The sequence below is a fragment of the Dromaius novaehollandiae genome, chromosome 10, assembly GCF_036370855.1.
Source record: "Dromaius novaehollandiae isolate bDroNov1 chromosome 10, bDroNov1.hap1, whole genome shotgun sequence".
Taxonomy (NCBI): Eukaryota; Metazoa; Chordata; class Aves; order Casuariiformes; family Dromaiidae; genus Dromaius; species Dromaius novaehollandiae.
The window spans coordinates 14,638,873-14,655,474 of record NC_088107.1 but is presented as its reverse complement, the minus strand read 5'-3'; the positions used below and the strand labels follow the sequence as shown (position 1 = coordinate 14,655,474).

The following is a 16,602-nucleotide window of genomic DNA, read 5'->3' as shown; positions in this document are numbered from 1 at the left end:
TTAAAAGTTGGTAAGAATATGTAAATAACTGGAGTGCCAGTGGTGCAGAGAAGTTGTCAACATCTCTAAATATTGCCAGAGAGAGTGAGACACTGTTTTTATTTCAGACTGTTGTTTGCAGAAGTGGAGGTGTGTGCTGTGCCCCGCAGGGTGTCCGGTTTTGTTAACATCCACTGTGAAGCCTTCAAACTTGGCTTCACTGCATGCCGGAGCAAAAATAGTGCCTTCTGTCCCAACCACATGTATATGATATCTTGAAATAGCACACAGGAGCCATTATTTTCCCAAGCTAAATTAGTTTTTGTCAGAAATGTGCTACATATGTTTTCCCAGAAGTCATGCCACTCTTATGAAAATCCCGTTCCTTTTATTCGTGTATGTATTTGTTTAGACTTGGTGACCATATAGACAGCCTTATTGTTGTACACCGGTGTTATTTAATTGGGAAATCTGGATTTAAGTGAGAGGACTGGTTCTAGCACAAGAGCGTTCACGAGCTGATTGTGGGCAATGGGCTTAGACTGTGCTATGCTTTACGTTCCTGCACCCACTGAGGTTTCCAGGACAAATTCTACCTGAAAGTACTGGCTTCACTTTTGAGGTGCAGCAGTAGAAAACTGTTCTGTGGTTGTATCACAGGCCTTTTTGTTAAAAATATTTTGTGCTTGTGAGCTTCATTTTACTTGTCTAGTTGGAAATCTATCAGTGACAGATCAGTAGTCCTACTCCAAGGTAATTTTTGAAAGTTTTGGTTCTCTGACTTTGAAAACAAATTTAGTAGGATCTCCGCGTGCCTTGTCGGTAGTAGCAGCCCCCTGCATGGCACGCGCAGGTCATTCAGTGCATGTCGGTAACTGCTGGCGGCAACAAACATTTGTGTACTTGTGCTGCCCCATAAAAATCAGTCAGGACGAGCCAGGTCATGCATCAGCTTGTGCGAAGTGTAATCTGCTTTCCTCTGAAATTAAGGACAGTGAGAGTGCTGTGCCTAGGCGCAGCACGCCCGTGCCTTGCCTTTGCTGGCAGAGCAGCTAGCTCCAGCGCTAGGCTGCGAGTTTGCGAATTTCAGGTTTATGGGAAAACAAACCCCAGCAGAAATTCTCCTTACCTGCATGCGAAAATTAACAAAGCGGATGAGATATTGTGCATAGGCCTCCTTTTCATCCCCTTTTCTCCTTGGTTCATTTGTTTCTTCTAGAATGATGTTCTGTGCTGTGGTTTTCCAGCATTTTGCATTGTCCTCTTGGAATTTCTGTGTGAATTTTGTGCAGTTGTGTTCAATGTATTTATTTATTTATATCTTTGGTACTACTGGTTTTTTTTTCCTCCCTGTCCAGTATCTCTCAGATTTGGGGCAGCTAGCTCCAACTAGCTTGCTCCTAACTTAGGGCCTAATCCAATGTCAGTTAAAGTGGATGGAAATGCTCCTTCTGGTGGTAAAAGGAAACTCTGGACAGTTTTCATGGGAGAAATGAAATTCCAGGTGCAAGCTGAACTCGGAGCCAACCTTCAGTTCTGTCTCTCTCTCCTCGAAATGGTTCTGTTTGAGGGTTTCTCAGCCTCAACTGACTTGGGGAGGTGTCGAGGGAGCTGCACCGCACGAAGAGGCCCCGGGGTGTTCGGGGCGGCTGCAGGCAGCAGCTCCCTCCCGAGGGCGGGGTGTCGGGGGCATGGCGTGGGCGCCCCTTCGCCCCGCGACCGGCCCTGGAGGCGCGCGGGACCGGGGCAGGCTCGCACCAGGGCTGACTGCTGCTGTGTGTTAACGATGGGAGAAGCCTGTCAAAAAACAAGCCGAGCGTGATGGAGAAAAGAGAGCAGCGTTCCAAAATTTCTGTGCCTATTAGGGTGTTTTGCTTGAAAAAAATGCCTTTCTTATACAGTCTATACTGCTACTTCAGACTACTGCCTAATAGTGATACCCTAATTTTCTGAAACTTTAACAGTAGCCAGTTGTCCCAGTAGAGAACTGCGTCGTTCCTCCAGCGTTGTCCTGCCTAGTCGCGTAGCGGTGGAAATCACAATCTCCCCGCGCGAGTTGCGTCGCGTGCTGCGCTGATGGGGAGGAGGGAGGAGGGAGACGCAGCGTCCCGCTCGCTCTCCGAGCAGGATCTGTGCAGCCCGGGACAGTGAGGCTGTCGTAGAAACTCAACATACCCTATCAAGCCGCTACATCAGTGAAGCTTTACAGTATATTTTATAACTGTATCTCTCTCCCTTGGTAAAAATCTAATGCAAAAGCAGAAGGGGCTATTTCGGTCACTGTTCTACTTCCAGGGCCTGCCGTATTATTTGAATGAAAGTGACTGGAAGTCTGAGTGACAACTCACAGTTATGTACAGCAACTTTATTGCTGTTGCCTTCAAACTGAAGGTGCTTGGAGTGTGATTACCCGGCCATCTAATGATACTTGCTTTAACCTAAGCTTGACGTTTTATTATATTTTTGATTAAAAAAAAAATCCTGTCATTGGATGCCAACCACAATAGCCTGAGAAACAGAAAAAACCTGTTAGCTTTCTATTAGCAATTCTGTGATTTGTCAAGCATTTATTATTCTTGTTAAATGAAAATGTGACCTTTGGGAAGCAAAATTAATGACAGTTTGGATCTGAGGCCGTTCTGCTCCAAACCTGTCTAGGGAACGCAGAGAGCCGAGCTGCTCGTTTGAGCCCGGACCCTGTTAGAGGAGGAAATGAAATCACCCTGGGCAGGGCGGCATGGCCTGCGAGGTAGCAAGCTTTTCGTGAAAGCTGCTTGCAGTCCATAAATAGGCTTTTGGAGGGTGCATTGTGCAAGCCTCCTGAGAAACTGGAAGTGTGGCATCACTGGGAGCCGCTTTTTGGGCAGAGGAAATAATAGCTGTATACTCAAAATGATTTTTTTTCTTTGCTGCTGAATACCGTATCTTCAAAGGTATATCAATTTTCTTTCTTACATATAAGAAGTAATTGTGACTCTCCAATTTATAATAATTAGTCTTATTTATCTAATTCTTTGTGTATCACTTAAAACATTTACCTTTTAATAATATTAGTGGATTATGTGGGATACCCCACAAACCATCATCAGAAATCCTTGCAGAATAATGATGTCAATACACTGAGCTGCCACAGGTTATTTTCTGTTTCTACTGCAGTGATTTTATAATATGTGCCAGATGGCTTAGATAAGGGGTTATGGTTATTTTTTTTAGATAAATAAATGATTAGATAAAATCCTGCCAAGCTCCTACTGTGCCAGGAAAGGTGTGCAGTGACCACTGTTACCTTTCACAGAGCTCCAGGTTAAGGTGAAAGGGATGGTGGAAACTCAGGCAGGCTTACCTGGCTCTTGGGGTCTCCTCGTGGGGCCTTGGGACGTCTGATCCTTTCCGTGTGTTGTAATAACAAAGTAATTTCTTCCTCTGTTTAATGAGACTCATCGTTTAATCTCTGTAGGATTAAAGACAGCTTTTTTGTTTTTGAGCAAGTCACAGAAATGTCCAGTATCACAGGATCTGTTTCTGGATGATCTAATAGGATTAAAAAAAAAAAAAAGAAAAGCAAGAAGTGATAGTAAAGTTGAATGTAGAAGGCATGGTTTCTGCTGTGGGGGAAATACAGTGCACGGCTGACAAGTACGCTGTTGTACTGGTGAGCACTGCGTGATGGTGGCTGGATTTCCGACAAGGTGGGATGGCCTCCGCAGTAGACCTAAGAGAGACCAACCGTTTAATGTGTTTTAAAGGGGTGTCGTTCCTTGAAAATGCAAAACGTACACAAAAGTTGTGAAGAACTGTTTAAAATCTTGCTTACATTGCTGGAGCCCTGGCACCTAAGTGCATGCGTGAGCGTACGCGCGGGTGCCGGGAGTCCCAAAGGCCGAGTCACATCAGCACTGCTGGCGAGCGCCACGGCTGCGCGGGCCATCCCGTCGGCCTGCTCCCGCTCCCACTCCCGGGCAGCGGTGGCTTGGTCCTCGGGGCTGGCGGAGGTGGCGGGGCAGTTGCATGTCTGCTGGCGAGCAGCACGAGCTCCCCTGGGAAGAGCCAGCGGTTTGTTTTATACCTCCTGATTCGAGTCGGCGCTTTGTACTGCGCGTGTGAAGCTAGGCATGGGCAGAGCCTGCGCTCCCTCTTTGCTTCTCCGGGCTTCCCGTTTGTGTGCTCGGGAGGGCAGAGGTTATCTCTGAGCTCATGCTGTGCTCGCTCGCAGTGGGACCGTGTTTGCTGCCCTGGCTATCTTGCTCGACTCTGATAGTGAGTGTTTGTGCAGCGGGGGCCGGGGCCAAGAAACAGGACGCTTGGACAAGACTCTTGTTTCTGCCGAGCTATTAGAGTAGAGACAAACCACTCTAACAGGTTAAGGTAGCAGCATGCACCTTTCTCATTGTCTTCTGTGCTGCTGGAAAAGAAGGGAAGAATTTCATATTCTCACTTAATATCACGTGGTCCTTGCTGCAAAAAAGATATTTTGGGGATCAGAATAAACCTTGGAAATTTTCTTCATGTTTGTGGTTTTGACTTTTTCCTCTTCCATCAGACTAAGTCTTTTTGCTTAGGCTACTGTCGTGGACCATAACCCCATTCATGATACACCATAACCAGGGTATGTTTTTGCCCTCGGGGATGATCCTCCGAAGAGTGTGATTGGTTTAAATTGGAATCCAAACTTTTAAATAAAAGGTAGAAATGCAGTAGGCACAAAATTAAGTCTGTTACCTAAAGGTAATATAAAAAATAGAGAGTGAATTCAAGCTGTGTTGGATTCAAAGGCTCTTTGTACAGTTTTTTTTTTTTCTTGTGTTGGCTTTAATTCTGAGCTGCATCCAAGATGCAGTGTTGTATGATTGGGTTGCTAAGGCCTCATTTACCAAAGCTAATAGCAATGCTTTTAGTGGCTTTAATGATAGAGCAGCAGCACTTTCATGCCCGTGCCAGTGCTGAGTTCTGTGTTATCCTTTGCAACAACTGCATCATTTCCTCCTTATACTCGGTATTATTTGGCTTTACTTAACCCTGATCCTGCAAAGATTTGTCTTTATTCATTGTGAGTAATCCTATTGCTTAATTCTATGCTTTGAAATCAAGCATGTAAATCTGCAAGATTGGGGCTTTGATTTTCTATTTCCTCTTATTGCAGAGAAATAATTTTGCTGTCATATACCTGCCCAGAATGATTTGTGCAGGAAAACAAGTGAAAACATATCCTTGGGATGTTTCCTTGACAAGTTCTTTGTGTTAAGCTGTGCATATGCAGTATTGCAGTTAGGGAGGACCTGTCTACTTAAAATGCCATTTTAATATTTAGTAGCAAGAGTGTCTTTTCAGGAGTGGCTTTCACTCTCCAGGTAGTCCACCATCTCAGGGAGTTAATGGTTGGACTCATCCTCTTGTAGCCATAGCTACACATAGCCACTTTCTCCATTTGCTACAGGCAGCAGCCTAATGTGAAGTGCTGTGTGAGATGGATAACATGAACTACCCAACAGTGTGCAAATGCAAAAAGCACTAGAATTTTTGAACCGATAAATCTTGATGATTTTGGTGTCTTACTGTTCCTAGCCATCTGGGTTACAACCCAGCCCTTTTCTGCCAGAATACAACTTCTTTTTTACCTGCTCGCAGTTGATGGCAACATTTAGTAGTTTTATTTCCATGTGTCTTACTCTTTCTATGCAAATAAAATGTAAAGAAGGGATCAAGGCTGGCCAAAAGGGGGGGGGAGGGGGGAAAGAGCCTAAGTCCTTGATGTGATTACATTAGAATAGTACCCTTCTTGCTGACTCTTGGTCATCAAGCAGCTGTAAGATAAACACAGGCAAGCATTAGGCACTGTTAATAAAGTCTAAAAGATTTATCTCCTACTGGATGTGTGTGTATTGCAGATACCAACCCAGCTTTTAATGTGAGTATCTGCCAATTCTAATGCAAATTCTGAAGAAGATGAAAATGGATTATTTATGAAAGCAGAGATCTGTCGTGTTCTTTACACCATCTGTTTTCCTTAGTGACATGGATTTAACTTCTTTGGCCTGTTGGTCTGGGACAATAACAAGTATTGTCGCAGATCTTTGCTTGAATAATAATAGCCTGGCAGTACTCAAGGCTGGGGTAAAGCTTCTTAAAGTGTTAAGAGACAAGAAGATACAAACGTAGCACCCAACAAGCAGAAGTCAGTGCGAAGTCGCCACGCTGCTGAAAGGTCTGAGGGAGCAGTACGGAGGTTACACTGGGGCCAGGCAGTCGGGATTGCTCACGTGGGCAAACTGCTCCATCTCGTTGTGTGTGCTTTTTCTATCTGTTCAGCGGGTGCAGTAGTAGATGTTTTGGGGATAGTCTGAGACCTGATTAATGGCTGTTAAAGTGCTCTAAGACTTCGATGGGAAAATCTGACTGAAGTGTGTTGGGAACAGCAGCTGCTCCTGCTAAGGAAGGAGGTCCGCTCTCAGGCGCGGTTGCAAAGGGGGCGAGGGCACTGCTGTGCACAGAGTCAGAGCTGTAGGGACCGAGAAAGCCGAGCTTCGCTCCGCCGTGATGCGCATCCGAGATGTCGGGCTTCCAGGGTGGCTGCGGTACTGCCTTCGAGTTTGTTACTCGCACGTTGTTTGAAAGTTGTGGTTTTTTTCTGAATATCTTGAAAGCTGTTGCATTTCTGTCAGATTGCTTATCAAGTCCTCCACTTCTGCTTTTTAATCAAGCACAGTTGTAGCTAAGGCTTGCAGATTAATTCATACAGAATAAAAACTGGCACGAATATTCAACAGGATAACTGGCTTGTTGAGTTTGCTTAGTTCCAAGGAGGTAGCGGAGATGGTGGAGAGCAGGCTCTTCCAAGCTACTTACAGTATGAAAAGTCTTGGTTTTAAAATTAAATTCAAAGGCTGAAGCAGCATTGCTTTGAAGAGCTCTCATTCTGTCTTTGCAGTACCTAGCACAGAAGCAGAATACGACTTGTGACTTGCCATGTAAAGTTTCCTAAGAGCTATGAAGTTAGATGTAAACTGCATGTTTGTAGCATGACAGTTCTAAATATAGAAAGACAGACACTTGTTATTTGAGAGATTTTCATACCCATATGGTGTTTTTTCTTTTTTTTGTAAATGGGTATGACAGATCATTAATTCTTGCTGGAATTACTAACAGTGTCTTTGAATTCTTCCAGTTGATTATCACAAGACAACAGAATTTTGCAATTACTTGGTGATTTATAGGAAAACGCTCTTGCTCTTTGTAGAGCTAGAGAAATAAACTAAAATATTGTGAGTCAGTTTAACAATAAGGGAATTCATTGCTCCACCATGGCTTGTCACACGTTACCCTCTGCAGACTCCATGGGTTATTCATACATATCTTTAAAGCAGATGACCTCAGTTGTTTTGCTGAGGAAACCAGAGAGATATTCTCAAGTTGCCTTATGAGTTAGTGTACACAATACAAGAAATATGGAAATATTTTTCATGTAGATTAAGGTTATTTTGCCTGAAAAGCAAACACTGGCTGACTCTGAAGGTGCTGGAAATCTATACTGCAAGAGATACGCGATGGAAGTAGATGGTTTAGACTATATGTATGTTAAAGTAAGTAGTATATGTTTGTTTTCTTGGTTTTGTAGTTGAAGGCTTTTGAGACATATATAATAGTTTCAGTTTTGTTAGTTTATTAATAAAGGTTTAAAGCCGGTATAGTTTTGGCTTATGATCTGGAGATAGATAAAAACAAGATTGTTTCAAACATACCAGACAATAATTTCATTGTTTCATTCAGACATTGTTATTCGAGAAGAAGCATTTGCATAGTGTGATATGAGGGTGCACTTTTTCGTTACGATAATATATGTTGGAAATGCAAAGGCAATACAGACTTTTTGCAAGCAGTATATAACACTTCCAGAGAAAAGAACTGGAGTAGTTTTACTAAGGTTAAATATGCCATAGAAACTAGCATGAAAGGCTTTAATTTTACTCCCCTCTCCAACATAGATGCATTTTCCATAATTTCTCCTAATAATCAAGGTTTGAATGTTACTAATGAAATAGGCTGCAGTTAAGGAGCACTGATCCTGAATGCTGCAATGCCCCTCAGCACCCAGCAGCTCGTACGTGTTTCTCCCTTTGGGACTTTGGGAGTGCCGGCGGCTCGGTGGCTAACATCACAGGCGGCGAAACTGGGTGCTTCTCCTCTGAAGTTACCTGGTGCTTCTCAGACCATATGCCCTGGCCGCTAACCCTGGTTCTGCTTGCACAGCTTCCCCCTGAGCACTTGTGGAGGACCTGCGGTAGCTCTGCCTGCGGGTTTTGAGTTAAAGCTTGACAGCTTGCTCACGCAGTTGCTGGTTTCCTTGCGTATAGGCTCACTGTTAATCTCTCATGAGACTAAATATAGCTTCCTCAGATGTGCTCTACTTATGTTAGGTTGCTGGTATAATATTCCAATAAGGTGTCTGGTGTAGGCTTGACCGTAAGGACAGAGTTATGTTCCGCATCAGCTGAGTAAAACTAGTTTCCCCAGGTAAATCAAGCTAAATCAGTAAAAGCCCAGTTGCAGTGACTGAATTATTGACACCTGGTGCTTCTGTATCATTCTAACAAAAATGATTATTCCCACACTAACTTAGTGCAGCGGTTTGCAGGATTTGTATAACATCAAACAGGTATTTTACCTTCAATGTGACTTTTCTCTGAGCTAGGACTAAGTAAAAGCAAAAGAAGGCTGTTAGGACTCAATCCCAACTTTATAAAAAGATATTCAGGAAAGTACAGTCTTATCTACTATCCACATTTACACCAAACATCTTTGCTTTTTTTTTTTTTTTAACTTTTTAGGTTAGCTTTAACAGATAATTTAGCAATTGTCCATGCTCCAGATGTTTCACAGATGTAGATAATTTAGCCTTGTATCACCTCTGTGAAATAGGTGATCAGTTATGGTTCCACAGCTTTTCCTCAATAACTTCTTGTTTCAGCCTCCAAAGCTGTAGCACAGCATGGTTCAGTACATCTGTCTAATCAATACAGTCCTTTATTTTCTCTTCCTGTCTTAGTGAATGCTAGATATGCCAAATAATCCCATCACAGCAATGCAGATGGCTCTGTGCTAAAGCAGTAACACTGACACAAAAGAAGATGCTTCCTCTTTCTGTTTCTATGAGCCTAAGATGAACAACCAGCTGCATTCAACACTACTGAGCCGCTTCTTCCCCCGGTAAAACTTGGCTCACTCTGCATGTTGCAAGAAATCGTTCAGTTATCCTGTCTGTTATGGGTGAGGTTTTTAGAAACTTTTGGGAAAATAAGTTTTTTTTTAAAAAAGCTTATATAAGAACTTCAATGGATTTAAGAACTTGAGAAAATGTGTGAAATTAGTATTTAAAAATATATAAAAAACATGAGGGTCTTCATTGAATTTGTACTAGTTATTCAGAAAAAATACTTATTTTAGCATCTGTTTAAACACAAAATCTGTTGTGACTTCTATTTTGTTAGTCTTGAAACAAAAACCCTGCAACCACTTGTTTCATTTGGCCTCCTAGTATTTGTTTTCTTGGATCTTAGAATTCAAGCACCAATTAAGTTAATCATGACACAGTTAATATTTATTATGTTCTTTTTATATTTTTTAATATTCTTTAAGTATTGACTGATTTTCCTTTAAAATCAGAGTATTTTTGTTACATACACACAACATTCACTATAAACACAAGTGTGAAATCATGCATCTTTTTCCTAATATTCTTTTGTAAATGCAGCATGTCTCATTAGCTTAATATACAGGGAGTGGCTGTAGTTTTTCATTTGCCCTTAAATCTCTTGTGGCCACGATTTTATAAGTCTTGTAACATGTTTTTCAGGTTGGATGGATTAGGAGGTATTTTAAGGCAGGCTTGTAATTAACTTCTTTTTGAGATCACCAGCATATAATTCTGTGTTTTGATGGTATGGACTGAAATCAATACACTGTACCTCTTCATGTGGATATGAGCCAAAACTAAATTTTACGTGTGTCGTAACTCAGAATAGTCTTCTATTGCTCAGTCTGGGGTAGGCGTCAGGCTTCTGCTCAGCTCTTCACTAATCTTATTGTACTTATTCACAACTTTAATTATGTGTTTGTGTCTCAAGTGGGGACCAAAATATTTGTGCTTTTGATCTAGCTGTAATTGCCGTCTTTTGTGAAGACTTTTCTGAATTATGTTTGTTTCTTTGACAGGTTTAGAAATCTTTATTACTTCAAACACAAGATTTTCTTAAACACTGTTTTTTTTTTTAATGCTTAATTTACTTTACAGTATGCTTATTACTTGAGAAATATTCTGAGTTAACACTGCAGCGTTAGTATAGAAGTACTGGTTTAATGGGGTTGTTATTCTGTAGATTTTCTGAAGGTGAGTGGTGGTATGAAGGATACGCTGGGCACGTGGAAGACTTAAGTGACCAAGAAAGGAGCAGAGAGGATGCACTGATGGCTCATTTATCTTCCGTACACAGACTCACTGTGGCTGCTGGGACTGGGAGCTGTGTACATCTAAGTCACAGGGAATGCTGTGGCTGCAATTTTTTTGTTTCAGCCTGGAAGTGTAACTCGTCTTTGATTAGATTTGATAGTTTAACATAAAACACTAGGTTTTCTGGCTTTGATGTCACACCCGGTGTGTCGCTTTCCGGGGTGATCGCTTTCTCTGAAGTTCAGTAGAAAGGTTGCTAATAATTTCAGTGTTTAAAGAGATAAAATCTTTTACATTTTTGTTTCATAACCAGAGTTGCCTGTAGTAGGATGGGTATGTATTTTGCGATTGGGTTTTGCATCATTTCTTTAAAATAAGATGAAGTTTGATGTAAATGTAAGTTAGTGGACAAAACTGGCTTTGTCCCAATGGCTAAAGATAGCAGTGAATTGTACTGTAGTAATTGTTTATAGGATGCTGATAGTTCACCCACGTTTTGATTGTACTTGGTGCCAAAGTCATGTTTGGCACGCAGCATATGAGTTGTTTTTGTTGTTACAAGTGGCCAGGCCCTAAATACAAAGAATGCTTTGTAAGGACGTCCAGGGAGGATAATGCTGTTGGCTCCTTAGAATGCAACTGTAACAGATACTTATACAGTAGATATAATAATCAAATGCAATAGACTTTTTTTTTTAGTATGCTGTGATTCAAGTAGTTTCCTTGTGAGTAGTTAAGGGTACGGCATCTTACATGCTTAACCTTGAGTGCTGCAGACACTTTGACCTAGATTTGCAAAAAAATCAGTAGCATGCAAGCACGTGGTAGACACTGCCTGCTTGGTGTCCTGTGCTGTAGTTCAGTGCCTAAGTCAGCACTGTCACTGAAGAGAGTGTTTCCAGCTCCCTTTTTCTGAACGAGGTTGCTTGTCCCTGTACCAGCGTAAGCGGTTAAGGAGCTCTGCAGTGCAGCTAATGAGGGAAGTGGAACGACCGAAAAATAGTTTCCCACACTGCAGTAGTTTCTGAATTTAGCCTCATACTTCCTCTGTAAAACGTCTTTTCTGCCAAATTAATGACCAATTACGGGTCTAAGACCTCAGCCTTGCCTTAAATAACACCCTGTTTCTGTTATTTTTCAGAGGCTGGGGTGTCTGAGCGGGTTCGCCACGTGGTCGTGCACGTCCGCGTGCTGCCCCAGCTCGGGAGGCAGAGCGGCAGGAGGAGGACGAGGTGGCTGCTCTTTCCAGTGCAGGGGTGCCACAAAACCCATGTCGATGTAGAGCCGGTGCCTTTGTACAGCGGCAGGCGTGAGGGTCTGTTGGGCTCAACTTTTGAAAACAAGGAAGTGAAATTTAAGAGAAACGTAAATATCTGAAATTAGCAAATATGCATTCTGGGCATGTGGGCCTGTCATGCGATCCAAGTGGTGCTCCCTGAGAGATGGCAGTAGCTCTGGGAATGGTTAAATAAGGATGAAGATGCCATAATGCACTTGGTGATGCTCAAGAGAAAGGGCCGTCCATCTGTGCCGTCTTGGGCGGTGAGTCCCCCGCGGCCCCGCAGGAGCTCCTCCTCCGCCGGCCGGGCCGCAGCAGGCTGGGGCTGAGGCGGGGTGGGGGGCCGCTCCGTGCAGTGTGGCCAGAGTCGCTCCTGTCTGCGGTTGATATTGGCTGATGCTTGTCCTCCGGGGGGACTGGTTGCCGTAGCCCATCGGAGTGGGCTGTATGGGGTCTGGCCCCGTGTGTGGACGGCAGAGCGGGCGCGTGGGCGCCGGTCTCCGGAGCAGGGCCCCGCCGAGACCCGGGCCGGCACGCGTTCTGGCACGTCTGCTCCTTGCGGGTCGGTGAGCAATGTCGGGGCTGCGGCGTAGTCTTGAGGCCGCAGTGCTGCCTGCATGTCGGTACGGAGGCGCCTTTGCTATCCAGATCATCAGCTCTCCTTCCCGTAGTTCCTAAAAAGCTTCCCAGACTTCCGCCGACCAGCGGGCCGTCTTTATCTTGTAGCTGTCTGCTTGAGTTGCAGCCCAGCGTCCCCAACCTGTGCTTGAATCCCTGCGGGCTCGCTGCTGTGCTGCGGAGGCTGCTGGCCCAAGGGGGTTATTTAGCTGAGAGGGAGATACGGCCAGTAACACACTCATCTGTACGTATAATTACATATACATTTCAATTTTTATTTTCACTTGGAGTGGGTTTGTAAGAACCTGCCTTGCTGGTTAGGTCTGGAGAGTGATTCAGCCAGACTGCCAAACTCAGTTTACACTTTCCAGCTGTTACACTGATTTTTTAAGATTGATCCTTGGAGTGAGTGTGACAGTTAAAAATAAACATACAACTTCCCCTTTTGGAGACCTCTTATACTTATTAATTTAATGGGTATGCTGTTTTGTCCTCAGTGCTTTCCTGGTCGCTTTCACTTTTTATTGTGGGGAGGAACCTCCACGTGTTTTTTGGTGCTATGTTTTTACTTGCCAGTAGATTTGGAAAGTAGAGGTCCTGGGTCTTGTCTCCTCAAGCTCTGTTTAATTGTGAAATTATAGTGAAGTTTTAGGTGGTATTATAGTAGTTTTCTTCAGCTCTTAATAGTGCTGGTGCTCTGTTTTAGTTCTGTCTATATGTGTGCCATTTACTTAACAGCACTGAGTGAACTCTGAGGCCTGTTTCGATGATTGAAGCATTTGGTAGCGTTATTTTGTGCTGTTCGTGACTCACTTTCTGCTTGTTTATCTCAGAACCTGTCTGTATGTCGCTCTCTGTGCATATTAATAATCTCACTGAGGACATTTCTGCAGGCCCAAAGGACTCTTATCTGTGTCTCGGTTCCCATCAGGTGTCATGTTTTCCACTGCTTTTTTTCTTGGTTTTTATGTTGTTTTTTTTTCACCCTGTGCCTTTTGTAGTTCTTATGTAACTGTTAAGGATTATGCTAATATCTGAAGCTCACTGTTTTCAAGCTCAGTGAATTTTATCACTGTATCTAGGAATATTTCAAGACATCAATGTAATTATTTCTGTAACTTGGGGAAGTTTCAAGGTATTCCAGCTCAAAGATTCTTACATATTTTTAAAATTCAGCTACGTTGAAGTTCGTTTTAAAATGCTTTGCATTACTACTAGTAGAGGAAGCTGCTGGTCAGAACTGGTGTTTTCAGACCGCCGAGTTTACCAGAATAGCTGTCCTTGGTTATATGAAAAGGTAGGGCCCAGCTGGTATTAAATTTTATGAACAAGCTGTATGGTAAGGTACAAATGAAACGTGACCATCCGATTCTTTTAACTTCCTGGTCTTTGAAGGATATAGCAATGAAGTCCAATAACACTTAAGAATTCTTTTTCTTGGTTGTTATTATTACAACTAAACACTAGTGAGGGCTGAGGTATGAGAGAGAAATGATGGTTATCTAATTTTAAGGCAATGAAGAGCTATTACTGTGGGGGAAAGACTGTTTATTCTCCCTGCAGAGCTAGGATGTGAACTGCAGAAGTTGCAGACAGAAGTATTCAGCTGAATTCTCTTTTCTGACCCTTTAAAAAATGCAAAGTACAGTTTAGGTATTAAAGAAAATTGGCTACAATTAGACAACGTATCTGCAGAGTTCAGCAATTCCAGGGAATTGCAGTTCTTAAAAATGGTTGAAAAATTTGGGAAAACCAGGAAGTAAAATTTCTCTTTCTGTAAGAAAGAGATTTATGTTATCACATAGGACTCTTAATCTTCCTATTAGAGAAACAAATTATCTGAGATTATTGTTCAGATAATTAGCATTAATCGCATTGTCACAGATGTTCTCCCCACTATATATCATGATATAAATGTCCCTTTAAATTGATACTCTCTAAATATCAGGCCTTAAACTGTATGAGAGAGATAAAAATGGCTGTTGCTGAGCAACAACACAGAAAATACCTTTCAGCTCTAATGGCATGCTGTGCCAAAGGCCAGAATAAGGAATGCTACTACATTTAAGAAAGTCAATAATTTTTGTTTTGATTTTTTTGCAAAATTAATTTTGCCATTTTCCTTGTCATAACAAGAATTTAGGTGAGCTGGTCAGAGACTGTGCAGCCTGCTTGTTGTGGAAATGCCGTCTTGGGCTGCTGACTGATTCTTCCTAGTTACTTGGCGTTTTTACAAAAGGATAATAGTCTTGTCTGTCTTTTCAAATTGCAGCCCGCAGCAACACTTTGTTAGAAGAAACACAGTACTTCCTTGAGGCTGTCTCTGTATCATAGGACTGACTGCAATTTTAGTGATTTTAGCATAGGAAGAAATGGAACCTGCTCCTGCCTCTTGTATTAATTATCAGGATCTCTTTGTAGGGGATGTAGGTTGGTCGGGTTAGGACTTGTGTTTAAGCCTGGCCTCAACTAGCTGTGCATCTGCTTATATTATGAATATAAAAGGTTAAGCTTTTCTGTTCTTAGGCTTAGTATCATCATCCGTAGTGGTGGCAGCGTGAACCAAGCTTCAGGGAAAATATGAAGCTGAAAGCAGCTTCCGATAGCATCAACTTATGTTTTAAGAGCAATTTGATCCAAAGCAATGACACAGCTCAGGAATTCCCTTTCTTACATGTAAGCATTTTGCATAGATGACGTAAGTTCAGTGGTTTCACGCAGGGTGAGTTTTGAAAACTTTACTCTCCCTTGTAGTTACATCTCGCTAACATAGAGAGTTTTCGTTTTCCAACCTTAATAATACAGATTGCTCTCTCCAGGAGGCCACATTAAGAGTTAGCAACAGTAATGTTTTCTCTTTCCTGTTCACCTGAGTGATTTTGGTTGAATTTCGGTCTTGAATTTTATTAGTTGATGCTGTTTTAGCTTTAGCTGCTTTAGCTGGTGCTGTCAAAATTGACAGTTTATCTTTCATCTAGACAGTAACAGACTTTCCTTTATTCCACCCAAAAACAAGGTCATTCTTGAAAGAGGGAGGGGTAGGGGGTTTGTCATAAATATTTCATGATTAACACCTGAAAGACTGATTTTGGAGGCTGTCTATAAATAAATAAATAAGTCATCTTTGCCTATCTAAAAGTAGTGCAAGTTCACGTGTAGGTGGATCTTGCTGAGAAACTAGGGAAAGCTTTTATGCATTGAATTCCTTTTTTATTTCTGTTTTTTTAGGGTGTAGACCGTTCCATGAACACTTTCAGTGCATATCAAAAGAGCTGTTAAGCCAGCCAAATAGTTGTATCTCCTTCTGCAATACTTCTGTTTATGCAATAGAAGTGGAACCTCTTTGACTGCTGATGTGAGTGCTGCGCCACTTGGCTTTCTGATTCCTCTCTGTCAGCAATGTCAATTAGTACTTCAAGAGGTTAGTATCTCCGAAGAGAAGCTTTGTGAGTCATATGGTCTCATCTGATAGATAATTGTTATAGTCTGCTGATTTTTCCATGTGATCTAAGATGAAATCATGAGGTATGAGAGAATACTGCAATTTCTTATTGTATTTTCTTATTATATGAAATTCTGGCAATACAGCTAGCTTTCTGACACACCAGGGGAAACAAAAATTTTTCCCTGTCCTTTTTTCTGCCATGAGCTCCTTCGTAGTCATCCTACAGATATCATTAGTTATTGCTTTTTAGCAACCCAAGTTACCATTCCTTAAATAAAGTACAGTGATTCCATAGCTCTGTGTGATTTTGGAGATGATGTTTTCTTTACATCACTCTTCTGAGGCTTGGAGAGAGTCTAGGCAAGAAATCGAGTTTCAAAATGAAGCTGTTCTATGCATTTCATTATTTGTTTTCCTCCTGACGCAAGGCTGTCTCGTCTCTGTGCCTTATATATTCATTCTGAACACAGTCTCTTAGTTTCTGCAAGATTTCTTGGAGCAACTGATCTCTTTTTGCCTAGTTTGAGATACGTTGCAGTCTTGTGGACTCTGAGCCGTGGCTGGGCGGCTGCTGCCAGTCTGAGGGCAGCAGGACGGGCTGCGTGTCCTCGGGATGCCTCCTCGGGGCTTGCACCGCTGCTTAGGACACGAAGAAGTCATCAGTGCTGAGCCAGAAACAGACTCACAGAGAAACTGCAAAATTAGTCAGTGGATAGCAAAGTAAAGTTCAAGAGAGCCAAGCTCTCTAGTACCGAAACATGAAGCAGAAGTGACACTATTGGCAAACCTGTGATGTGAGAAACAGTAGCAAAATTTAACTAAAATCTGATTCACTGTCTT

At 42.4% G+C, this 16,602-nt stretch overlaps 1 protein-coding gene across 2 annotated transcripts in view; it reads left to right on the top strand.

The window, feature by feature from the left end:
* Positions 1-16,602, top strand: part of MYO5A (myosin VA) — a 116,968-nt gene that overhangs the window by 2,766 nt on the left and 97,600 nt on the right. The window contains exon 1 of one of the 2 annotated variants that reach the window (XM_064517379.1): positions 7,506-7,556. The exons of the other annotated variant lie outside the window; for it this stretch is intronic. Coding sequence (XP_064373449.1) covers positions 7,521-7,556 — 36 coding nt within the window. The 5' untranslated portion in view covers positions 7,506-7,520. Of the gene's footprint in view, positions 1-7,505; positions 7,557-16,602 lie in introns of those variants that run through there. 2 annotated transcript variants of the gene reach the window in all.